Source organism: Mustela putorius, unplaced genomic scaffold (assembly GCF_011764305.1).
Source record: "Mustela putorius furo isolate JIRA1106 unplaced genomic scaffold, ASM1176430v1.1 tig00003845_pilon_pilon_pilon, whole genome shotgun sequence".
Classification (NCBI taxonomy): Eukaryota; Metazoa; Chordata; class Mammalia; order Carnivora; family Mustelidae; genus Mustela; species Mustela putorius.
In genome coordinates, this window is record NW_025421998.1 from 34,350,330 (window position 1) to 34,376,767 (window position 26,438).

At 39.3% G+C, this 26,438-nt stretch overlaps 1 protein-coding gene across 3 annotated transcripts in view; it reads left to right on the plus strand.

Moving 5' to 3' along the window:
- CDK14 (cyclin dependent kinase 14) overlaps positions 1-26,438 on the plus strand; it is a 599,713-nt gene that overhangs the window by 475,795 nt on the left and 97,480 nt on the right. For all 3 annotated transcript variants that reach the window (XM_045062689.1, XM_045062690.1, XM_045062691.1), the window contains one exon: positions 20,549-20,688. In XM_045062689.1, the coding sequence (XP_044918624.1) occupies positions 20,549-20,688 (140 nt within the window). The remainder of the gene's footprint in view (positions 1-20,548; positions 20,689-26,438) is intronic.

Sequence of the window (26,438 nt, forward strand, 5' to 3'; positions counted from 1 at the left end):
TGGCCCAACTGTGCCTTGGATCACCATTTAAGGTAACCCCAAGCTGAGAACACACTCCTTGGCTCCGACTATGTAGTCGGCTTCCCCGCTTGGATACCTGGCAGCTCTGTCACACTCAGACACCCCAATCTTTCTGTGACCCTGTGGGACCTGAGACCACACTGTCCCCGGGCAGGCTCCACCCCTGCTTAGACTCTGGAGTGACATCCGTCAGAGGAGCAGACTTCTAAAAGTTCTTATTTTGTGCTCTACTGCTTCACTGCTTGCCAGGAGCCAGCCCTTCCTCTCACAGTCTATCTTCCCATTGCTTCAGATTCACTTCTCTGCGTGTCAAAAAGTGGTTGATTTTCTGTTCCTAGAATTGCTGCTCCTCTTCTCCTCTATCTCCTGTTGAGTTTGTAGGTGTTCAGAATGGTTTGATACCTGTCTAGCTGAACTCCTGGGATCTGAGGTCATTTCAGTCTGCTACTCCTCTGCCATCTTGCCTCTCTTCTCCAAAAATTCAGGTTTTTTTTTTTTTAAAGATTTTATTTATTTATTTGACAGAGAGAAATCACAAGTAGATGGAGAGGCAGGCAGAGAGAGAGAGGGAAGCAGGCTCCCCGCTGAGCAGAGAGCCCGATGCGGGCCTCGATCCCAGGACCCTGAGATCATGACCTGAGCCGAAGGCAGCAGCTTAACCCACTGAGCCACCCAGGCACCCCAAAAATTCAGGTTTTGAAAGGAAATTTTATCTTGTTAAAAAAAATGAGGTGATAAAAATTACAAAGAAACAAAATGATACATTTTCTCAGATCTGCACACACAGGAGTAAATACATCTAACTGATAAAAATTCATCACTTCCTGGGCGGCTCAGTGGGTTAAGCCTCTGCCTTCGGCTCAGGTCATGATCTCAGGGTTCTGGGATCGAGCCCCACATCGGGCTCTCTGCTCAGCAGGGAGCCTGCTTCCTCCTCTCTGCCTACCTGTCTGCCTACTTGTGATCTCTGTCTGTCAAATAAATAAATAAAATCTTTAGAAAAAAAAATTTCATCACTTCCAGATGGTCGATTTACGGGATATTTTATTTTCCCTTACATGTTTCAGGATTTTCTCAGTTCTCTCCAGTGACCATGTCTTAGTTTTATACTGAGAAAAAAAAAGCTACAAGTCAAACCTTTAGAAGGATGATACACAGTAGAAGGCATCAGCATTTAGGCACAGAACATGCTCTGCCCACTTGCTGTGTGACCTCGGCTATGCTGCTCCTCTCTGAGCCTCAGGTTCCTCATCTTTAAGGAAGGGGCGTGATGATCATCTCATAGCTGGATATGGAGAATAGGGAGACAATGCAAAAAGTCTCTAGTGATTGGTACATGCTCAATAAATTCTTTGTCCTCTTTTGTATACCTTCCCACACTATTTAGAACAAGGGTGGGATGCCTTGGTGGCTCAGTGGGTTGAGTGTCCAACTCTTGATTTTGGCTCAGGTCATGATCTCAAGGTTGTGGGATAGAGCCCCTAGTAGGGCTCCCTGTTTAGTGGGGAGTCTGCTTCTCCTTCTCTCTCTACTCCTCCCCCAACTCACATGCACACTCTCACTCTCTCAATAATTAAATAAAATTCTTAAATAAAGAAATAATGTAAATAAAATAATTAAAATTTTTAAAGAAAGAAGAGTGGCATTTGCTGGTCATGTACTTTGTGAGAATCAGGGGAGAGCGGATAATTCAACAGGCAGTTGATTCAGAATGACATCTAGAAGACAGACTAGGATAGGGAAGACAGGAGGCTCCTTGTGGGAGGAGTAATCACTAAAAAGTATTTTGACTTTTCTTCCTGAAGATTACCAGGCCCTTTACAGAGGATGCCAACTCTTCAACAGTCCTAACCCAATTCTTATTTTGAACATAAGCATACAGGCCATTTCTTTTTTACATCATAATGAAATCATATATTTTCAAATTCCTGATACAGTATCATAAGATAAAGAAGCTAAGAATAGAGTCCCCAGAAAACATGTTTTTCATTTGCCTTGAACTAAATTTCAACAACCCATAATATGCTCTGACCTAATCAAATTTTCTTTTGTTTTGATTTAATGGGAACACTGGTTTTGGTGATTTTTCTCTAATCCTAACCATTTATTATCCTTAATCTTTGAGATGACAATTGATTATTTTTATGTAAGGAGTAGAGGAACATCCGGGCGCCTGTGTGGTTTACTCAGTAAAGCATCTGCCTTTGGCTCAGGTCATGATTCCGGGGTCCTGGGATCGAGCCCTGCGTCAGGTTCCCTGCTCAGTGGAGAGCCTTCTTCCTCTCCCTGTGTCCCTGTCCCCGCTTGGGTGTACTCTCTCTCTGTCTCAAGTAAATAAATACAATCTTTAGCCCGCCCCCCTCCAAAAAGGAGTAGGGGACCATCTCTTCTATATCATCAGCATGGGTGCTAAACTGTTTATCTCTTACCTTAATTTTTTTTTTCTTTTTACATTTTTCTCAACATTTTGGATCACATCCAGTCTCTAAGGAAAGAAACATGTGAAGAGAGTTCTGTGGAATGTTCACTGTGCTGGTATTTTTCTTCCTTTTATCATGCCCCAAGATTCACCAAAGTTGATATAAATTCACCATAACAGCAAGGCATTCTTCCTGTATGAGTTGGACTGTAAAAGGTGATTTCCTTTTACTCCATTTGGTTTAAGCCTGTAAAAAGCATTAAGTGAAAAATCTGATATATTTGTAAGGGCATTTATTGCATTACTAAGTTATATTTGCAGTTCTCAGTGAAAGGTTTATTGAGAACATAAACTTTGAAGAGGTTTTGTTCAGGATTAAAGATATATTTTTCTTCTCTTTTGGTGAAATAATTTCATACAAAATGATGCCTTTCCGGAGCTATTTTTAGCTCTGTTTATAGTTGGAGGACGTACCGTTCCATCCTGGGGAAGCAGATATCAGCTTCCAAATCCAGCCTCTGATGATGAGATTTGTAACTTCTATAGCATTTCAGAGGAATGAAGGTCTCTGAAGTTACCAGTTTCCATTAACTCAATTTACCATAATGTAGATGCAATAAGTTAAAGAGTTTCCTAGCCTTTTGTAGTGAAAATGTTTTTTGTACTGTCCATGTAATTTAGACTAGATATTAAGAACGTAACTATCTGAAATGTAGAACATAAGCCATTGCTGAGGTCTAATGTGTGTGGATTTTTTGTGGGTTTTTTGTTTGTTTGTTTGTTTGTTTGTTTTTGATAAATGAAGTTTTGAATTTAAACTGATGCACTCTTTTATTGTCAAAAGTCTTTTTCAGAAGAAATGGTGCTATAATCAGTCTCTTAGAATTCAGGAAATTGGATCATCTTTATTGTCTAAGCAGCAAAAATACCAAAAACATCACAGGGTAGAACATTTGTGAACAATTTGCTTCACTCTTGATTTCATAAAGACATTTTGAAAACTTGTGAAATAGATGAAATAATATGCCTATGATCGATTGAAGCAGGTTATGGTAAGAAAAGGTCAGTCTTCACAGAGGTCCTGTGGAGTAGAGGAGAGTTATTAATTTTATCCTGATCTATATCCAGAAGTCAGAAAGGTTACAAGTTGCCTGATGTTCTTCGGGTAACAATGGAATTCCACATGGGGAAGGTCATGTGGTTCTGAAGGCCTAATGTTTACAATTGGATATAACAAAATAACCGGGACGTTGAAAGCCAGTTCTGATGAATGCACATCCTTTGGGTTTTGTGGGTATTCTGCACTGACCTGGGAGTTTGGAATTTTAAATATTCTCTAAGTTTTATCCTTCTGATTATAAGGGTTAATTTTTATTAATGCGTTTTTACCTATTACTTTAACTGAAGTAAAACATATCCTTTTCTATCCTGTCCTTCAGAGGATTAAAAAGTAATTATTTGTGCCTCTTCCACTGTAAACCACATTATTAAAGTAAAATACTGAACATAAGTATAGAATCATTTAATCACCAGTCAACTAAATTATGAATCTCTTCTAAAATGTAACTGAGGCACAGTTGTTATGCCTGACCGGTTTATACTATTCCTATAGAAGAAAAATGTCACTGTTTGGTAAGCTCTAACACATCTTAGGGAAATTTTTTTTAATATTATTTATAAGGTTGAGTACATATGGGTCTTATATAAGCTATTAAAAAAATAAAGCTTTACAACTAAAATAAGTAACTGCTACTAGGCACTGAGAAGAACTGGAGAGGAAATTAACTTGAAATCTCTGCAGAAATGAAATGAACGAGTTAACCTTCTCTTCCCCTTAAGCAGGTTAAACGAAAGCGTGATCAATGCAGGAGTTAAGTAAAAATAAGTTCAAATACACAAGGGTTTTTGTTGAAAAAAAATAGCAAGAAGTTCACTTATATTAGCTTTTCTCGAATATTTTATGATAATATCTGTATCAGTGGATTTATAAAATGTAAATATGAAAAATCTATAGCATCACATTAGTACCTGGGAGAGGCTAGTAGAGTTATATGAAAAGTTAACTGATTTTATAAAATCCAGAAGACTCTTATTTGATTTGAGAGTGAACTTAAACACTCAAAAACATTGATTTTTCCAGGGCATAAAATAGTCATAAATAAAATCACAGCTAGGAAATTTGGGGTAATTTTTATCAACTAAGCTCTGCAATCCAAAGCAAGAATTTAGTATTTTCATTTTTCTGGCCCTCTTTTTGGCAGTTTATAATACTCTTGAGTGTCAGTGCTAATATTTCCAAAAACTTGATTCATTCACATCCTGCTGAGGACTCTCCAGTACTTTCTGTACTTTTCCACCAGATAGAGTTTACTGTAAGGGCAGCTCTGTATTGAGTATTCATTCAGCATTCATCAGCACGCATTGGTCGGACTAGCTTTGGGGACTGTTCATCGTACTCATGTGGAAGCTGGACTCCTTTTATTGTCTTTATTTAATACAGGGCAATGTGGGTGTTAACAAGAATATAGAAAGAGGAGGCTCAACAGAAATAGAGTTCAGAATTAAAGGAAGAGAGAAAGATAGAAAAATGTAAGGTATCCTTTAAGAAAAGTTTAAAATAACCCAGTAACCTCTCTTCCTAACTTGGCAACATATGACCCGGTGTGTGTGTGTGTGTGTGTGTGTGTGTGTGTGTAGGATAGTAGCAGTAAATCTTTGGTGTGACATGTAATGGACACCAAGATTTAAGAGTCACAAATTTAGATACTCTTCATTTTGACCCTTTAATTATCTGGATGAAATAAAAGAATACATGTGAAAGCACTTTGTAAACTGTAGCATTTCCTGTGTATAGCATTATCATTATATAACATTTTGACAGTCAAGGGAGCTGACCACTATGGGAATGAGTGTCTTCCAGGGAAATTGTGTCATTAAACAGTTTCACTAGAATAAATGAATGAGAACTGAACAATCTTCTGTGTATAACAAAACACAACCTATTTATGGAAACTAATATAAAAATGTTATCTGTTTACCTTCAGGCAAAGAATCTCATTAATTTTTTTTCTCATAGCAGTGCATTGGCAAAGGAAGTCTCAGCATTAAACAACTCACTCTCTCTCCCTCTCTCCATTATTAATGTAACTGAGAGTCTTGCTTCTCATTTCATTGCACAGCCCAACACCTGGGGTTAAGTTCACTGCACAAGGCTAAACCTTTCCTTCTTCTTTTTTTTTTAAATTAACATACAATGTATTATTTGCTTCAGGGGTACAGGTCTGTGAATCATCAGTCTTACACAATTCACAGCACTCACATAGCACATACCCTCCCCAGTGTCCATCACCCAGCCACCTATCCCTACCTACCCACCCCCCAGCAACCCTCAGTTTGTTTCCTGGGATTAAGAATCTCATGGTCTGTCTCCCTCCCGATCCCATCTTGTTTCATTTTTTTCCTTCCCTATCCCCCAAACCCCCCACTCTGCATCTCAAATTCCTCTCATCAGGGAGATCATATGATGATTGTCTTTCTCTGATTGACTTACTTTGCTCAGCATAATACCTTCTAGTTCCATCCTGTCGTGCAAATAGCAAGATTTCATTTCTTTTGATGGCTGCATAGTATTCCATTGTATATCTATACCACTTCTTTATCCATTTATCTGTTGATGGCCATCTAGGTTCTTTCTGTAGTTTGGCTATTGTGGACTTTGCTGCTATCAACATTCAGGTGCATGTGCCCCTTTGAATCACTACACTAGTAACCTTCAGAGTAAATACCCAATAGTGCAATTCCTGGGTCATAGGGTAGCTTTATTTTTAACTTTTTGGGGAACCTCCATACTGTTTTCCAGAGTGGCTACACCAGCTTGCATTCCCACCAACAGTGTAGGGGGGTTCCCCTTTCTCCGCATCCTCTTCAACATCTGTCCTTTCCTGACTTGTTAATTTTAGCCATTCTGCCTAGTGTGAGGTGGTATCTCACTATGGTTTTGATTTGTATTTCCCTGATGCCAAGTGATGTTGAGCACTTTTTCATGTGTCTGTTGGCCATCTGGATGTCTTCTTTGCAGAAATGTCTGTCCATGTCTTCGGCCCATTTCTTGATTGGATTATTTGTTCTTTGTTATTTGGGTGTTGAACTTAATAAGTTCTTTATAGATTTTGGGTACTAGCCCTTTATCTGAAATGTCATTTGCAAATACCTTCTCCCATTTTGTCAGCTGTCTTTTGGTTTTGTTGACTGTTTCCTTTGCCGTGCAAAAGCTATTGATCTTGATAAAGTCCCAGTAGTTCATTATTGCCCCTGATTCCCTTGCCTTTGGCGATGTTCCTAGGAAGATGTTGCTGCAGCTGAGGTCGAAGAGGTTGCTGCCTGTGTTCTCAAGGATTTTGATGGGTTCCTGCCTCATATTGAGGTCTTTCATCCATTTTGAGTCTGTTTTTGTGTGTGGTGGAAGGAAATGGTCCAGTTTCATTCTTCTGCATGTGGCTGTCCAATTGTACCAACACCGCTTGTTGAAGAGACTATCTTTTTTCCATTGGACATTCTGTCCTGCTTTGTCGAAGATTAGTGGACCATCGAATTGAGAGTCCATTTCTGGACTCTCTATTCTGTTTCATTGATCTGTGTGTCTCTTTTTGTGCTAGTACCATATTGTCTTGATGATGACAGCTTTGTAATAGAGCTTGAGGTCTGGAATTGTGATGCCACCAATTTTGGCTTTCTTTTTCAACATTGCTCTGGCTATTCAGGGTCTTCTCTGGTTCCATATAAATTTTAGGATTACTTGTTCCATTTCTTTGAGAAACATGGATGGTATTTTGATAGGGATTGCATTAAACATGTAGATTGCTTTAGGTAGCATAGACGTTTTCACGATATTTGTTCTTCCAGTACATGAGCATGGAATGTTTTTCCATTTCTTTTCCATTTCTCCATGTCTTCCTCAATTTCCTTCAGGAATATTTTATAGTTTTCTGAGTACAGATTCTTTGCCTCTTTGACTAGTTTATTCCTAGGTATCTTAAATATGCAGGGAATAATCTCCATCTTTTAGGGTACTGGTTGAGACCTGATTTGTGACCCAGGATGTGATCTATTCTGGAGAATGTTCCCTATGCACTAGAGAAGAATGTGTATTCTGTTGCTTTGGGATCGAATGCTCTGAATATATCTGTGATGTCCATCTGGTCGAGTGTGCCATGTAAGGCCTTTATTTCCTTGTTGATCTTTCACTTGGATGATCTGTCCATTTCAGTGAGGGGGGTGTTGAAGTCCCCTACTATTATTGTATTATTGTCAATGTGTTTCTTTGATTTTGTTATTAATTGGCTTATATAATTGGCTGCTCCCATGTTAGGGGCATAGATATTTAAAATTGTTAGATCTTCTTGTTGGACAGACCCTTTAAGTATGATATAGTGTCCTTCCTCATCTCTCATGATAGTCTTGGGCTTAAAATCGAATTTACCTGCTATAAGGATTGCCACGCCAGCTTTCTTTTGATGTCCATTAGCATGGTAAAGTGTTTTGCACCCCCTCACTTTAAATCTGGGGGTGTCATTGGGTCTGAAATGAATTTCTTATAGACAGCATATTGATGGGTTTTGGGTTTTTTATCCATTCTGATACCTTGTGTCTTTTGACTGAGGCATTAACCCATTTACATCCAGGGTAGCTATTGAAAGATATGAATTTAGTGCCATTGTATTGCCTGTAAAGTGACTGTTACTTAGTGTATTGTCTCTGTTCCTTTCTGCTCTGTTACTTTTAGGCTCTCTCTTTGCTCAGAGGACCCCTTTCATTATTTCCTGTAGGGCTGGTTTGGTGTTTGCAAATTCTTTTAATTTTTGTTTGTCCTGGAAGCTTTCTATCTCTCCTTCTATTTTCAATGATAGCCTAGCTGGATATAGTACTCTTGGCTGCATACTTTTCTCATTTAGTCCTCTGTATATATCATGCCAGTCCTTTCTGGCCTGGCAGGTCTCTTTGGATAAGTCTGCTGCCAATCTAATATTCTACTGTTGTATGTTACATACCTCTGGTCCCAAGCTGCTTTCAGGATTTTCTCTTTGTAACTGAGACTTGTAAGTTTTACTATTCGATGATGGTGTCTTGATCTATTTTTATTGATTTTGAGGGGGGTTCTGTGTGCCTCCTGGATTTTGATGTTTGTTCCCTTAGCCAAATTAGGGAAATTCTCTGCTGTAATTTTATTCAATATACCTTCTGCCCCTCTCTCTCTTTCTTCTTCTTCTGGGATCCCAATTATTCTAATACTGTTTCATCTTATGGTATCACTTATCTCTCTAATTATTCTCTCGTAGTCTAGTAGTTGTTTGTCTCTCTTTTGCTCAGCTTGTTTATTCTCCATCATTTGGAGAATATCACTAATTCTCTCTTCTGACTCATTAATCCTAGCAGTAAGAACCTCCATTTCTTCTTGCACCTCATTAGTAGCTTTTTTTATTTCAACTTGGTTAGATTTTAGTTCTTTTATTTCTCCAGAAAGGGATTTTATTTCTGCTTTTTTCAAGCCCAGATAGCACCTTGATTATCATCATTCTGACCTCTAGATCTTACGTCTTATTAATATCCTTATTGATTACGTCCCTAGCCACTGGTACTGCCTCTTGTTCTTTTTTTTTTTTTTTTTGAAGTGACGTTTTCCACCTTGTCATTTTATCTAGACAAGAATAGGTGAATGAGAGAACAAAATACTAAAAGGGTAGCAACAACCCCCTAAAAGTATACACTAACCAAATCAGAAGAGACCTGAAACCAAGAGAAGAAAGAGGAAAAAATATATATATATATAAATGTATATGTGTGTGTGTGTGTGTGTGTATGTGCATATATATATTAGATTGGTGAATAGGACATAGCCATACACTTGATTTGGGGTGTATTTTGGTCTGTTAGAAGAAACTACCTCCCAAAATTTTAAAGAAAGAAAAATTTACATATATACAAAAATAAGGGTAAACATGAGAAAGGGATGGAATATGACTGTAAAGATGAAAATTTAAAAAGATTCTAGAAAAGGATTTGATAAGAAGTTGGTTGAAAAAAGAAAAAAAAAAGGAAAGAATATGATCAGGCTGGAGACTAGAACAACGCCATGGACTAAATTTAGGGTATATTTTGATCTGTTAGAAGAAATTGTATCCCAGAATTTTAAAGAAAGAAAAACCTATAAGTATACAAAAAATAAGGCTAAATACAATGAAGGGATAGACTATGACTGTAACAATTAAAATTTTTAAATGATTTTTAAAAAGGTATTGATAAGATAAAATAGTTAAAAACATTAAAATAGGAAAGAGGAAAATTTTTAAAAAATAGAACAAGAAAAAAAATTTTAAAAATTTAACTTTGAAAGACTAAAGAATCATGGGGGAAAAGCCATAAATTCAATATGCTGTATTCCCATATTTCTGAGGTTTGCAGTTCTCGTTGATCAGTGAAGTTGGTCTTGGTTGGATGGTATTGTTGATCTTCTGAGGGAGAGGACTGTCGCAGTGATTCTCAAATGTCTTTGTCCGAGGCAGAATTGCACTTCCCTTGCCAGTGGCCAGGCTAAGTAATCTGCTCGGGTTTGTGCTCAGAGCTTTTGTTCCCTGAATGCTTTCCGTACAGCTTTGGAGGGCAGGAATGAAAATGGCAGTTTCCAATATCCAGCCTCTTAGGAGCTAAGAGCTCAGGTCCCCATTTCTCAGTATGCCCTCAGAGAAAAGCAGTCAATTCCTCCCATCTCCTTGGTCTCTGTCCACACTCTGTGCTCTCTTGGCTTGTGACCAAGTATTTCTGTCTCTGGCTCATGGCCCCATTTGGAGTCTCCAAACCCAGCTGATTCCTGCAGCATGCTCACACACTGCTGCTCCCAGAAGAGGAAGGAAGGGTGTCTTCCCGGATCTGCCACTTGTGGGTTCCCTGCTCGAAGAGCGGTGGCCCGATTGTGCCTTGAATCACAGTTCAAGGTAACCCCAAGCTGAGAGCGCACTCCTCAGCTGTCTCTGCAACTGGTTTCCCTGCTCTGATACCTGGGGTCTCTGCAGCACTCAGACACCCCAGGGCTTTTTGTGACCCCACAGGTCCTGAGACCACACTGTCTCAGCAAGGGCTCCACCCCCTCGCTTAGCCTCTGAGCAATGTCCCCCAGTGGAGCAGACTTCTAAAAGTTACAATTTTGTGCTCTGCTAGTCTACCGCTTGCTAGGAGCCACCACCCCTCACTCCACCTCACCCCCCCACCGGTCTCTTGTCCTGTATGTCACCTCGGATTCACTCTCTGCACATCCTACCTTCCATAAAGTGGTCGCTTTTCTATTCCTAGAATTGCTGCTCTTCTTCCTATCTCCTGTTGAGTATGTAGGTGTTTAGAATGGTTTGATAACTATCTAGCTGAACTCCTGGGACCTGATGATATTAAGTCTCCTACTCCTCTTGCTCCTCCTACCTAAACCTTTCTTCTTGTTAGTCTTTATCTTCCCTTAGAGTTTATTCCAATGTCAGGTATTCCCTTCCTGTTCTGCTTAGCAAATTACTGACCCCCTTTTGCAAAATGAATAAATTTGAGCCTATTTTCTAAAAATAAGTCGCTTTTTGAAAAATTGAAGCAGTTTTATAACTGTAGTCCTCCCCCTAAGTCAGAAGCTTTGATAAGATGGTAATTAAATGAGCATTTTGCTTTTCATGTGCAGACAAGAAAGAGAACCACGTCTGACAGCCCTGGTTACAGTTGAGGAAATAGCCTGTCTTTATGGGTGGGTGGATCTCTACACAAATCATTTCCAAGATTTTACTTGTTGCATAATGCAATGGCCAGCCCCCATGTAAGCATCTTTGCCACAGAGATAGCGTATGTACTGCCAAATGAAAGGTTCCAGTCCCCCAGCTTTGCTCTGTGAAGAGCGTGAGAGTGAGTGAAGCATGAATGTACAGAGCCTCAGTATCTCACTCCAGGTCATTCTACTTCCAACTCTGTGAGACAGAGCACACTAGGATGCTCCACATACAGGCCCACAGTTTATGTAGTTCTGTGCCATCATAGACTGCATTGAGGAATATTTGAGAACCTTTTGTTCCCCTTTATTTCTTCTTCAACTTATATGGAAATCAGTATCTCCAATGCTCTAAATAAATTGAACCTACTATACCTCTACTCTTTATATCCAGCTTTCATGAGCTAATAGGGGCACCTAAATACAATACAATTTTATTTATTTATTTGAGAAAGTGCACGAGATGGGGGCAGAGGAAGAAGGAGAAGAGGCTACCTGCTGAGTGGTGAGCAGGGAGGCCAGCGTGGGGCTCTATCCCAGGACCCTGAGATCTCGACCTGAGCCCAAGGCAGATGCTTAACCAACCAAGCCACCCAGGTGCCCCGAGCATGTGACTCTTGCTCCCCGAGTTATGAGTTCAAGCCCCATGTCTGGTGTAGAGCCCACTTAAATAAAATAAATAAAATAAAATACTAACCGTCCCTGCCACAAAGTCACAATGAGGTTCGTCTTAGTTTGTAGGGCATATAACCGTAGACCTCGACAGCTCTTCAAGACCATCTATTCCATTTCCCTCGTTTCTGTGACATGAAAACTGACCTGCACAGGGATAAAGAAAATATCCTGCCCCATGTCCCTGGTCTAAGGCAGTTTTTTACTGTTCATGTTAACCTTTTTTGGTACCTTTCTTTCCAATGCAGATAGAGAGAGAGAGGGAGTGTGTGTGTGTGTGTGTGTGTGTGTGTGTGTGTATTGTATGGTGAAGGACTAGGAAAATGAAAAATATTATGATTAGAATAGCAGCATAAAATTATTTTCACCTATAGTAGAAGCATTTGTTTGAAAGCTACTCCTAAGAGTCTTTCCATACAAATACTCTGAACTCAGTAGGGATTGTCTCTCTTTGTTGTCATCTAGATTTATCCTTTTAAAATTCCTTAGCTTTTTAGAGTTTCCACAACAACAAACATCTTTTACTTTTTTAAAAAATGAATGTGGAATGAACATGAAAGTCCTCTGTCCTGCATACCCTTCCATGTTAATGCGACCCTTCAAGGACACAGAGCTCCCTGAATCCAGCCTCTGAGCTGATACACGCCCTCTGACAGCCAGAGACAGGTCTCTACTTGGTGACCTGGGATCAAACACCAAAGTCAGTGGGAAGGCCTCACCACTAGCAGTTGCATCTCCCCATTTGCCAGAATATCCCTTCAATTACCAGACCTCCTACCCCAGACATACAAGTCCCAATGTCAGCCACTCACAGAGGGTCAGCCATCTACCCCTAAGGGCTGAATGTTCCCTGTGAAAAACCTGCAACGTCCTGTCTCTCTACACTGCTCCCTCCACTGAATATCCTTGATAAGTTCCTGACCCTGCCTTCTCACATCTCTAGACCATCTGATGTCCATCCTTCATGACCAAGAGCCATTTGAAAAAATTCTGCATCCTTTGTTAACCTCTTCCACCCCCAGCTTCTGACAAACACTGATCACTCTTTTGTTTCTATAATTTTGCCTTTTCCAGAATGTCATATAAGTGGAACTACTGAGTATGTAGCCTTTGGTTTCTATCATTTAGGTAATGCACTGGAGACTCATCTATAAAGTTGAATGGTAAAAGAACCTTAGCCTAAAACACTTTGGTTAGCTAACTTTCGGGGCTTGATAGAGGTCACCTAAAAGAAGTAGGTTTTTTGTTGTTGTTGTTGTTGTTTTTTAAGGTAGGGAAACTACTGAGTTAGTGATGCCAGGGAGAAAGTCCTAAAGATTACAAGTATAGATGTTTTTATTAGGAAGATTATACATACGCACTTCTGAGAGGAAAGAGTCTCTTCTACCACAAATATTGACCTAAAATTCTGGAGAAGGTACAGCAAACACGTGCTTTCCAATGCATGTACATCACTGAACCAAAAAGACAGTAAGTGAAATCTCCAGGGACCAAGAATGAAAAAAGCAGAGTGATAAGGAAGTGCTAATTATGCCGCTGCCCTGAAGTGTTGCTAAAAAAGGAATATGGTGCCACTTGGGGGTCAGGACACAATGCTTCGGGCCTAAGAAAGGTACAACATAGGAATTGGGATTCCCCACATAGTCAACTCACTCAAAGCACTTTGACCTCAGTTATGGGCTGGCTGGGGAAAGAAAAAAAAATTGCTTCCAGCAAAAAGACTGGCAGGAACAACTGTGTTGGTTTTGGTTCTGGATGGGACTGAAAAAGTCCCCTGAAAATTCTATAATTTTAGGTTTAGAGTCACATAACTCACATGGTTGCAGAAGCCAACAGAAAGAACTTAGAATGCCTTGCTGTTAAGAGTCCCAGGACTCCTGACAGAAGCAAAAGAAAATCCCCATGGAGAAAGAGATTCTCAACCCAGGCCCGTCATAATTCCCATACATTACCATTAGCCAAGCCCACACATTAACTAGCCAACATTGTGAGCCTGAGCTCACAATCCAGAATTGTAAAACATCTGAGAAAAAGTTACTGAGAGGGTCAGTAGCAAAAGCAACAACAAAATTGGACTCCCCCCCCTTACCCAAAATGTCAGATATTGGAAATTTTGAGACAAAGAGTGTAACTGTATTTCAAATACTATAAAGAAAGAAGTTCTAATCTAAAACTTGAAACCATCAAATTGGACACACAGACTTGTCAAAGACTTAAAAAGGACTTGTGAAAACAAAACGAACAGGGAAAACAGCATATTAATTCAGTTGGTTAGAGAATTTGTTGAACTGGAAGATAGCACTAACGTAATTACCCAGAATGGAAAGCACAGGGAGCGATAGATGGAAAAGATTAAAGAACGAGTAAAGACATGGAAAATTTAATAAGATGGCATTACATTGCGGTTACAAAATGAGAGGAGAGAGAGAATGGGGATAGCCAATATTTGAGAAGTAATGGCTGAGACTTTTTCCCCCCGAATTGTTGAAAGACATTAAGCCTCACATTCAGGAAACACTGAATACCAAGCAGGTTAAATGAAAAGAATACCTTACATTACAATTTTAAAAGGAAAAAGAGAAGAGCTAACAGCAGCAACGACAGAAACCTGTGAAACAGTATCTTCAGAGTTAAGCCAAAGTGCTTTAAACCTACAATTCTATCCCCAGCCAAACTGTTATCCTCTATGAAGACAAAACTGAGAGAATTTGCCACTGTGTTCTTTCATCATGGAGAGAACTTCTGAAGTTTGTATTTCAGATACAAAAAACTAAGGAGAGAAGGAACATCTGAAACATGAGAAGAAAAGCAATGAAATAAATAATAAACATGGGCAAATGTAAATAATAATAACTATAGTGGCATTTAGTATGTGTGATTTTTTTAAAAGCACAGAAAATAGGTGTGCCTGGGTGGCTCAGTGAGTTAAGCGTCTGACTGTTGATTTTTGGCTCAGGTCACGTTCTCAGCATTCTGAGATCAAGCCCCACATTGGGCTCCGCACTGAGCATGGAGCCTGCTTAAGATTCCCTTTTTCCCTCTCCCTGTGCCCCTCCCCTCCTAAAAATAAAGAAAGAAAAAGCACAGAAAATAGGAATCAAATATGAGACAATACTGCATGAGATGCGGGACTAGTGTCATCAGAAGTGTTCTGATGTTTTTGTATTGTTCAGCTGGAAGGTTGAACTCTAAACTTTAAAAAGTTAAAAAGAAATGTTAAAAAGTTAAGGAGCCATTCCCTTGGAGAACTGAGGGTGAGAAGGTATAAAGTGTGGAAGTTTCTTCTCAGATCCTTGATGGTAAAACAAACACAAACAAACAAAAACAATGAAACACAACCAACGGACCCCAAAAGAGGACACACCTGGTCGTAGATTGAGAGGTTCTGTGGTGTTTTTGGTCACATATTTATTACGTTTCCGAAGGGCAGTGGACACTTGTGAGGAACACAGCATGACCCCATACAGACAAGTGAGCTCTAGAAATTCAGTACTATTCCACCAAGAAGCTCTGTAAGAGGGGTTAACTAGGACACTAGGAGGATGGAATTAAATCAGGAAATCGTTTTACCAGCATTCTGACCTAGATGGGCTGAACCTGGGACATCTTCCTTTCTCTACCTCATTACTGGAGTAAAGCATTGCTGCTGCTTGCTGGAGGGTTCATTTCATTTCCCGTTCCTCCCAATGTCTCGCTCAAAGCACCAAGACTTACAAGTGTGGTATACTGAAGAGGACGACAGCTTCTACACCTCAGTTCTGTATTCTGTATTGATTTTTCTTTCAGTTCTTTCATCATCCATTTGAGCATTTAAGTATGGTGCAGATGAACTGACCAATTCTTATGAAGTCCTATGCAGGACAGCCTAACCAGTGTGACCCCACATTTACAGAGGAACTTAAAAAGTGTGGCATTACCACGATAAGAAGAATACATGAAGCGACTCACCCCACTGTGACTCACCCCACTGCTCTTGCAGAGAAAGTAGGCCTCTAGGTTCCAGCTTACTATTTGGTGGTGGTGTACTACCATCTGGCCAGGCTGGTGACCAGTTATGTCTTGGGCAGGTGAAGTTACTTGAAGAACCTGGCTGTTGTGTCGCTGTCTTCTGTTAGACATTTCGGGAGAGCTCTAATGCTTGTTGTCCTCACATGAATTGAAGGTGACATAAAATATAAAGATGCAGGGAAGTTTAGAAGACAAGAGTGGAGTAGAGCTTTTAAAAGCAAGCAGCTCAGGACACCTGGGTGACTCAGTCGGTTAAGCCATTATCTTCAGCTTAGGTCATGATCCCAGGGTTCATGGGGGCTCCTTGCTTGGTAGGGAGCCTGCTTCTCTCTCCGCCTCTGCCTCCATGTGGTGCGTGCTCTCACTCTCTCTCTCTGACAAATAAATAAAATCTTAAAAAAAAAAAAAAAGTAGCTCTTGTCCTAACCTCCCGCTGCACTTCATATTTTCCAGCAGTCATAGAAACTGCTGTTACAGTCAGTAAAATTGGGCTGCCTGAAATAGAGCTCAAGACAGGACCCAGTTTATCATAGAGTTAGCCAACACTTAGGCTTGGCGAATGGGAAGTCTAATGAAGCTTTCATAGGAGTACTGATAAGCAGTCCTATCAAGCCTCAAGCTTGCAGAACTGCAGCCTCTGTGTTTGGATTGTCATTGGGCTGTTTGGAAACTTAAGAAAAGATGCTTGCTGTTCAGCATTTAAGACGTGCTTATCATTTTTATCAATTGACCTTTCCAGGAAGCATGCAGCATTGAGTTATATAAGTCTTCTTCAAATCTATTCACATGCCAGAATCTTATCAATATATAAAAAATTTTAAAAGATTGGGTGCCAAAATACCCAGTCACCATACTTGTATGTTTTTAATATCATACAGAATTAAAATTCAGGAACTGTAAAAACAGTCTAGATCTTCTGTGGTTTATTTCTTCAGTCACTTCAGACATTGATAGTAGGACCTGTATGGCTATTTGCCTGCTATTTTGCATTTATATCTCTCACATTTAAAACAGTATACCTCAGGTTTGTGTAACCACTGAAGTTTTTGGCTTTTAGCTCAAGCCTGGTAATGATTTTTTTAATGTCTTTCTATAAACCTCATTTATTTATAATTTATGCTATTATGAAAACCTCCATTGTGAATACCAGAGACCTCTGGTTGAAAGTTCATGTAAAGTCCGCATTGTATGAGAAGCAATATTTTTAATGTCTCAAGACAAAAACACCTTTAAGTTAATTGAATGTTTGCACTTTGGGGTGCAAGTTAAAAGAGAAGGTGGAAAAATGTGGGAGTGAGCTGTCAGTACGTTTAGCAAAATGTTGTGCTTGTCTTGTGTAGCGTGTATTGACTATGCCTATTAATAAATAGTTGTTTTTAAGATGGACATGCTTTGTTTTTGTAGCCAAATAATTATTAATCACAAAATTTCTGAAAATTCTATAATTTTTTCCTATTTTCATTGGAAGTTCTTTGCCTACTATTGATAGAAGTGTGAATTTTTTCCTTCTCCCCCAATCTTTCTTGCAAAGAGAAGTTAGTTTCTGCTAATGAATTGAGTAGGTATCTAATATTTTATTTTCCTGTTGATCTGTGGTAACTTTATTGTATACTTGATATTTGTCTTGTATAATTGATAATGTGGTATTGTGTATCAGTGTTCAGTCATGTATTTATAATTTCTGGAATGTATGATTCTAGATCTTTGTGAAAAATAATTTGTCAGTGTCCATCCGCTTGAAAAAACTAGGTGCAAGAATTTAAACATTTAAATTAACTATTGAAATGGAAAAAAGAAAGAAAAAGATAAGAGTAATCATTAAACAGATGGACATAGAATTTATAACTTCTGAAACAGAAGATGGACATGTTCGACTCTAGAATTCAATTTAAAAGAAGGCAGGAAAAGAGAAAGATAAAGACAAAATGCAATATTAAGATGTTAGCAATAATTCCAAACATACCAGTAATCACAGTATATAAGTGGACTAAATTTTCTCCTTGGATAAATATTAAATCCATTTATGTAATATTTGTGAAAGAAACCTTAAAATTATGGATATGAAACATTCAAGGTAAGAGGATGACAAAGGTATGCCAGGCAAGTACCAAACAAAAGAAAGCTGAGGTCGTTAAATTAATATGAGGAAAAAAATAAATTTTAGCCCAAAACCCTTATGAAAATAAAGTAGGTTGCTACAGAGAGATTGAAGACTAAATTTATCAGGAAAAGACAAACGTGATAAACTGTAATGCATTAAATTACCCAGCTTTATAACATATAAAACAAAAATTAAGGAAATTATGAGGGAAGATTTTTAAATAGATCATCACAATGAGAGATTGAAAATAGCTACAGTCATTCTAGCATTCTGATAAAATGCACTTATGCTTTGGGATAAAATGTCCAAAAAACATATCCTGGAAGTGTCCTATCTCAGACAACTTGGGTGAACTCAAAAAGTGGTTCTGATAAATGACAAAGACTGCTGTTGAAAATGTGGAGAGTTGGAATAAAAGTGGTTCTTAAAATGCAAGTGAGGAAATAGACTTTCTAAATTAAAATTATATGATAATTAAAATATTTCTATATAACCCAAATATCACAGATAAGCCTTTGATTATTTCATCAACATTAAAATTTGACATTAGTCATTTGGGGGGAGGATAAATGAGATTGTCTTATATTGTTAATTCCTTATATTTGGTAGGAATGGGATCAACAACTGGGTGGAGTGTGATCTGTGGCTCACTAGAGCAGGAGGGACTACAGGTGGCTCGTCACTCTTGTACAGAATCAAGTCTGTAACTCAACTCTAGCCTCAGTCTGGTGCTGGTGTTATATTTCATCAAAGCTGTGATACCAACAGTCATGTTCACCGTGATTATACATAAACTCTGCACTCACTATAAGTGCAGCTTTTACCATGAAGTCTCCCTATATTGAACTTTGCATTTGGTTTTTTAAAAGATGTTAATGAAAAGTTTTTAATGATGGGAGTCTTAGGAAGAGACTCCAATCCAATAATTTGGATGGCCTTGGCCCCTCTTACAGGAAAGAAGCGGGGGGGGGGGTGCTGTAGAGAATTTTGAGAATGGCTTTTTTTCCTGTGGACACATTTGTCTTTGCCAGGCAGAGGCATTTAAAACCAATCCATAGATCAGTTTGGGTTTTTTGGTTTGGTTTGGTTTGGTTTTTAAACAGCCACTAGGGCAGCCAAATACCGAACCCCTGTCTGTGAGATCTTCACATATCGAGACCTAAAGAGGACTCGTGGGAGTCCTCAGAGTAGTATTTTTCTTTGCTCCTTCCTGTTTCTTTCTCTACCCAAGTTCATTACCTGCTTTCCTCTTCCTCACCCCCCGTCCTCCCTTGCTCCATAACAGTTTTAAATCAGTGATGGAGAGCTGCTTGAGCACGGGAAGTGGGACAGCTGGTTATTGAGGAAAGCTCATTGTCTGTGTGTTTAGTAGCTTCAAGACTTTTGAAAAAATACTCACCAGCAGATACAACTTACCTTCACACTCTGGCTCTCTCTGGTCAGTGTCCCTGTTGCAGCTTGTTGCAGAAACTCAGGAATCCATGGGTTGCCTTTGTAAATCTTCTGAGAGCGTAACAAATGCAGCCTACTTCAGAGTCAAGTAATTCTAGATGGGTTTAAAGCCACTCAACCTGCTAATTGAGCAGTCCACGCCTGTCTCCGACTCCCACTTAGCTGACCCTGCTGTTCCATGGAGACAGAGTGCCCTTGTCAGACAAAATAAATATGAGCGTGTGTGGAAAGTGCCTAGGAAGGTGTCTGACATGTGTTCAACTCCCCATAAGTGGCAGCCATTATCAGGAATACTTTTATTATCATGTTTATGTTCATTATTTGGGCTTGATTGTACTGAGCAATGAAATAGAGATTCCACAAGAAGTGAGGCTGAGCTGGACTGTGTGATGTGGGATACATTTCAAAGTTGTACCACATGGGAGACGAGACTTCTCTGCTTTTTTGGTAATCTTATATTTTCTGTCTACATATTTTCTATCTGCTATTGTTGTAATGGTCATCTTGAAATAATTCAGCCCCACGTGGGTTATACACATTCCCTTCGTTAACCTGCATGTTAATACCATGATTGCTGATATTTGACAGGGTACTTATGCCAATAATTTTATGTTCAATGTAAGAAAATGTAAATTCTTAGAAGAAAAGTAACTTTAGTAACTAGAGAACTTAATAGTCGTTTTATTTTAATTCCCCTTGTTACTTTGTATTACTTCTCCTATAAATATATCCAGATGTGTATGCAATAGATGGATTCTATGAACAAATTCTGGTAACTGTTTGATAAATTATCTCCTGAAATTTTCTACCTCGGGACCTTGTTCTATCCTGAAGGTATCAACCTTCTGCTTATAGTAGAAATATTTTAAATCAATGAGATTGAGGCTATCAGGAGCAAAAGCTAGTTTCAATTAACAGATGCTCTAAGAACCAAAGTGAATTCTGCTTCTGTTTATTTTCAGTGGATAATTTAACTTGGTTTTAGCCAAGAATAAATAGATCCAGAAAAATTGGGTAAGCTTTATGTCTTATTTAGTGGATTTTCTTGTTTGGTCTGATTTCTCTTTTCTGCTTGTGTTTTCAGGCTCAGCTATGTGAATTATGCAGAGGATCTGGCCTCCAAGCTCCTACAGTGTTCCCCAAAGAACAGACTATCAGCACAGGCTGCCTTGAGCCACGAGTATTTTAGTGACCTGCCCCCACGGCTATGGGAACTGACCGACAGTGAGTATGACAAATATGAGACATCCAATCAAAGCAGACATATCGTTTTAGCATCTCTGTGTAAACGCACTTGTAGGAGGATTTGTATGTTTTTACATTTGCATACATAAGATTATGTATGTTTGCATATGCATTACGTGTACACATATATATGTGCGTGTGTCTATAGGCGGGCGTGGGGGGAGAAACAGTGAGACAGAGGGAATGAGGGAAAGGGAGTTATGTGTGTATATATTTAGTGGAATCTTGCCATTCAGTTGCTAGCTTACCAGACAGAGGAAGAAAATGGATTCCTTTTTTGCTATCTCTGCTCTGCAGTCTGCAACTGCATGTCTTTGTATTTGATTATGTGTGTGTCCAAAGGAATGATCTGAGCAGTCATAAAGGAAAAGGAAAATATGATTTACATATTTAGTGCTTTATGCATGCAGTACTTTTTAACTGGCTGCAGTACACAGAGGAGAAATGATTCGTTTTTGTTTGATTCTCAGAGACCATCTTGGTCGTAACAATAACGTTAAAAAGGGCTGCTATGCAGTGAGCTGATGAGCAGAGTTGGCAATTGGCTAATGCACTGAATTGACATGTAAGAACCGAAGACTTGTAATTCATTTCAACTACAAATGCGCTTGGTATTCATACAGACAGCGCTTCTCTGGATCTTTTAAAACAAAACACATTCCTGGGTGGGTTTTTGTTTTTACAAAAGCATTCGTATTTACACAGCCTTTTTCAATTACATTTTAAATATTTGGTAGATTTATGGCTGGGAGGATCTCATCTTTCTTCCAAAGTGTGAAACAGAATTCTTACAAAATTTTGCAGGACACTGTTGCAGTAAGAACATTTTTGTTCAGTGGTGATATGTTCTTTCCAAATGCCAATTCGAAATATTCCTTCTCATATTCTTTTCTGACTACCTTAAAAATTAATACACCGCCTGCATAGATACTTATAATATGTTTATTAATTCTTGGGTACACACCATAGACATACAGAAAGTTATTTCTTTAATCTCTTGGACTTTAAGCTTTTTCCCCATTGTAGCATTAGATTCTCCTTGACAACAGAAACCCTTTATTTTGAAGCTAAGTCTCAAATAACAACTCCTCTTGCATATTTCTACCCTAAGTCTTTCTTGATATCCCACATTTAATTTGAATTTCTTTTTATCCTTAACTGTGTATAGCTATATTAATCCACTACTCACTCTTCCCCCTTATGCTTAGTAAATCTTCTTTAACATTTTATATATTCCCAACCAATATTGATTCTATATTCTGCCCTACTTTCTTTCTAAAAGTCGACTCATTGACCATTATGACAATTCTTCCCATTTTTTAAAAAATCAATAATGAAATTTCTGTGGAAAAATCATGAATTAGTGACACATCTTTCTGTTCTGGCAAAAAAAGATACAAATGGGCTCATTAGTTTATGGCTCATCAAATTCAAACATATGGTTTGTTTTCCCATTTAGTATGACTTGTAACTTGATATCACTCCTCCTTGGTGACATCTCAATCCCATCTGACTCGATGATTGAGTTTAAGCCAGGATTTTGATGGTCTACGAATTCTGAATTCTGTCGTAGTACTTTTCTGTTAATATGGACTTATTACCCACTTGCCACTTAGTTTATCAGCCAGTGGTTAAATCCAGTTTCTATCAGTAAGTAAATGCCTACACATTATCACTCGGCAGCAGGCTGCCACCAGAGACAGCCTTGTCCCCGTCATTAACAAGCACAATGTATGCAGAACACCAGAGGGGAATTAAAACCACAAAAAATACCTCAGGGTGGTATTTTTAATATGAGAATTTAATTTGTAATTTCACAGATTAAGAATTTTGGCTGCATTAATCCCTTTATCAGCTCACAGCAGGCTATTTGCAGAAGCATAACCATAAGGCGATATTCATTGGCAGAAACACGTCTTTGCATTAACGTTAAACATCAGGAGCAGCGAAACCTTTTGAAGGGGGGAGAATAAAGATGAAAAATCATTATATTTTTAAAGCAAGATTCTGCTAAATGCCTCCGGTAACAATTTTGAGTTACAGAAATGCTATTTCTGTGCCTAGCAGATAATCATTATGAAGCATAAATCCAGTCCCAAGAAAGGAGAATCCCAGTATTAAATACTATAGTCAATTCCATTTAGAACAACGTGGTAGTCCTTGTAAACATGTTTACAAAACAAAATTCCTAGACTTCGGAAACTTTGGGAACTAGCTCTTGTAGGTGAAAGGACTTCCGCCAGGGATTCTGTTATCTAGGATAATTCTGCAAACTATATTTAAAAATTATTCAAATTAAATTTCCCATTAGTATGGAGTCTGATAAAGTTTACCACCTGGCAGATGGCAGCAGCAAGGTTGATATCCTCACGTGCTTCCTTTAACAAGGAAGGAGGTCCATCTGGGAAGAAGTGTTGCAGAGCCAATAAATGGATTGTCTTAAAAATGAATGAATGAATGAATGAATTAAGTGAATGAATGAATGAATAAAATGGATTGTCTTAAGCAACCAAAGACTGGTTTAGATTCATCAAATGTGGGAACGTCACTGTATTCGCCTGCTCAGGCTGCTATAACAAAATATACCTTAGCTTGTGGTGGCTTAAACAACTAGCATTTATTTCTCTTAGTTCCGGAAGCTAGGATGTCCAAGATGGACATGCTGGCACATTTTGTTCTGGTGAAGCCTCTGCCTGACTTGCAGAAAGCCACCTAACTGTGTCCTCAAATGGCAGAGAAGTCTCTCCCTCTCTCTTCTCGTCTTAGAAAAGGCCTAACATCACATCATGTGGGCCCTACCCTCACAGCCTCCTCTAACCTAACTACTACCCACAGTCTCCATATCCAAATACCATCAGGTTGAGAATTAAGGTTTTAACATATGAATTTGGGAGGAAGGCCATTCAGTCCATAGTGCTTACATTCTTAAAGATAGCTCATAGCATTTTTAAAAAAGAATGTCCACAAAAGGATGCAAGCAGAAAGCAAAACTGGGTTAAAAGGAGAAAATTGGAACAAAAATAAATTAAAAGTGAGCTTGAGCCTTCTTCGCCTACTTTAATGTATCCAGCTCTGTGAGAAGGGTATTGAGTGTTGTTAGAATCCTGGTTAAACAAAGCATTATGGTGGTTCTGTGGATTTGTATAAAAATGAAGTTGTATGCTTATGTCAGACTCTGCTTTGCTTTGAAAGAACATTTAACAATAAAATATCTTTACTATACCATCCCTTAAAATCTCAGTAGTTTACATAATACCAACATTTAGGAGTGATGTGTTAGTGGGCCACCAAAGGGGGAATTATACATTCATCAAGCAAGAATAGTCATACCTGGGGATCTGGTAGTTAAAGCTGGCTGATTCTGGTGGCACCCTGTCATTCTCCCTCTATCCTGAAACCCCAACAGCCTTGGCCCACTTCTTTGCAGAAATTTAATTGCCGGGAAATAAATGGAGGGCTGATTTAGAAGAAATTCATTACTTTTCCCAAATACACCACAGGGCATTCTCCTGTGTATACTATCAAGTTACATAAATTATTGAAGCTGAACTACCCTTGTCAAAGTAAATGAACAAAATACACTTCATAGCGCAGAGTCCTTGATTTTATTACATTCATTTGCTAATTCACAAAACTCAGATCTGCGTTAAAAGAAGGCCAGCAAATTGGTGCAGTGTGAAGAGCCCCGAACTGGGAGTCAGACCACCTGGCTTCTAGATTCAGTGGAGCTGGCCAGGTGACTTTGGGCAAATGCCCTGGTCTCCTTGGGCTCCTGGTTTCTCATTTAGAGACATGGTGATCCCTCAGGACCTTTCCAGCTATGATGTTTGTGAGTTTTCCTGCTCATTCCTATATATGTCCTGTATATTATCCTAAAACATCATTATAGCCATTAATGCAGCCTCATACCGTCTTCTTCAAAATAAGACAAACACAACCGGGTTCACACAAATGTACTCCTTCCAGTTCCTAGACATCCATTCTCTCGTGAGTCCTTTTGAACAAGGCTTTCTTTCGTGTGCAAGGCTCCAGACTGTTCTTGAAGTCTCTGTCCATTGATCTTTCCTTAGCCTTCATCTAGATCCAACTATGTACTATTGCTTCCTGATAACATTTCCTTCGCTTGGATTCCAGGACGGGATCCTCCCAGGGTTTTCCTTTTGCTTCCCTAAACTCTTCTCTGCAGACTTCTTTGTGGCATTCTCCTCATCGGCCAGTCCTCTCACTTTTAGAGTGCTCCAACACATCATCCCCAGGTCTTTCTATCTGCATACACTCTCAGAGCCTCCGTGATCTCATTCACTCTCACGATTTTCAGTATCATCTATACATTGACATTTTCCAAATTTCTGTCTCCAGTCCCACCTTCCCTGACTCCAGACTTGCATTTCCACCAACTCTTCAGCATCTCCATTTGGCCCTCTGGTAGGCATCTCGAACTTAATGTCACCAAAACTGAACTGATCTTTCCCTCCACACTTGTTCCTTCTCTCGTCTCCCCCTTGTCAATAAATAGCAACATGGTCCTTCCCCCTGATGGAAGCTGTCCTCGGCGCTTCTTCTTGTATCACACTCAACCTCAGTTCTCCCACAGATCCTGTTGGCTCTCCCTTCCAGATAGAGCAAGGGCACACCAGTCCTCACTTCTTCACTGCTATCACCCTGCCCCACGTCACTTCCTGTTCTCTTTCACCTGCATTGTACAATAGACTTTGTATTGCCTGCTTCTTGTCTTGCTCCTTGGTGTCAGCCTTTGCTCTTTCCTATTCCTGTCATTTGTGCTTGCTTTTCCTCTAGATTTGTGCCTGGCTTGCATTCTCACCTCCTTGGTCTCTGCTCAAATATACCTTATCAAGAAAGCCCTAGGAGTAGCAAGGCAGCTCAATTGGTTTAGCGTCCAAGTCTTGATTTCAGCTCAGGTCTTAATCTCAGTGTTGTGAGTTCAAGCCTTGCATTGGACTCCATGGTAGGTGTTGGAGCCTACTTAAGAAATAAAGAAAGAGAGAGAGAGAGAAAGAGAAAGAAAGGAAGGAAAGAAAGAAAAGAAAGAAAGAAAAAAAGAAAGAGGGATGCCTGGATGGCTCAGTGGGTTAAGCAGCTGCCTTCAGCTCAGGTCATGATCCCAGGGTCCTGGGATTGAGTCCTGCATCAGGCTCCTTGCTCGGCAAGGAGCCTGCTTCTCTTTCTCCCTCTGCCTGCTTGTGCTTTCTCTCTCTCTCTCTCTCCCTCTCTCTCTCTCTGTCAAATAAATAAAATCTTTAAAAAGAGAGAGAGAGAGACAGGAAAAAAAAAAGAGAGAGAGAGAGAAGAGAAAGCCTTCACTGACCTTCCTCCACCCCGGCATTTCCAGTTTCTCGTCCCTGCTTGATTTTTCTTCATAACACTTAATGCTAATTCATATACTTGTTTGTTTATCATCTGTCTTCCCCCGAATGGAACCAACAAGAACAAGGATTTTTTTTTTTCATTCTGGTTTATACACTGCAGGATTCCAAAATACCTAGAAGAGTGTGGGGCTCCATAAATATTTCTCCAGGGAACAAATGAAAGAATGGCATGAAGGAAGTGCAGGATAGGTTGTTTCCAACCCAAGTTCATTGTTCTAGATCAGAGAACTCTGAGCACGTGTATCAGCTGCCCTGTGGTTCTGACGGGAAGGCAGAGCATGCTGTCATATGTGCGTATAAATCTTTGTTGATGTGTCTGTGGCTATCACCACTTGACATTTC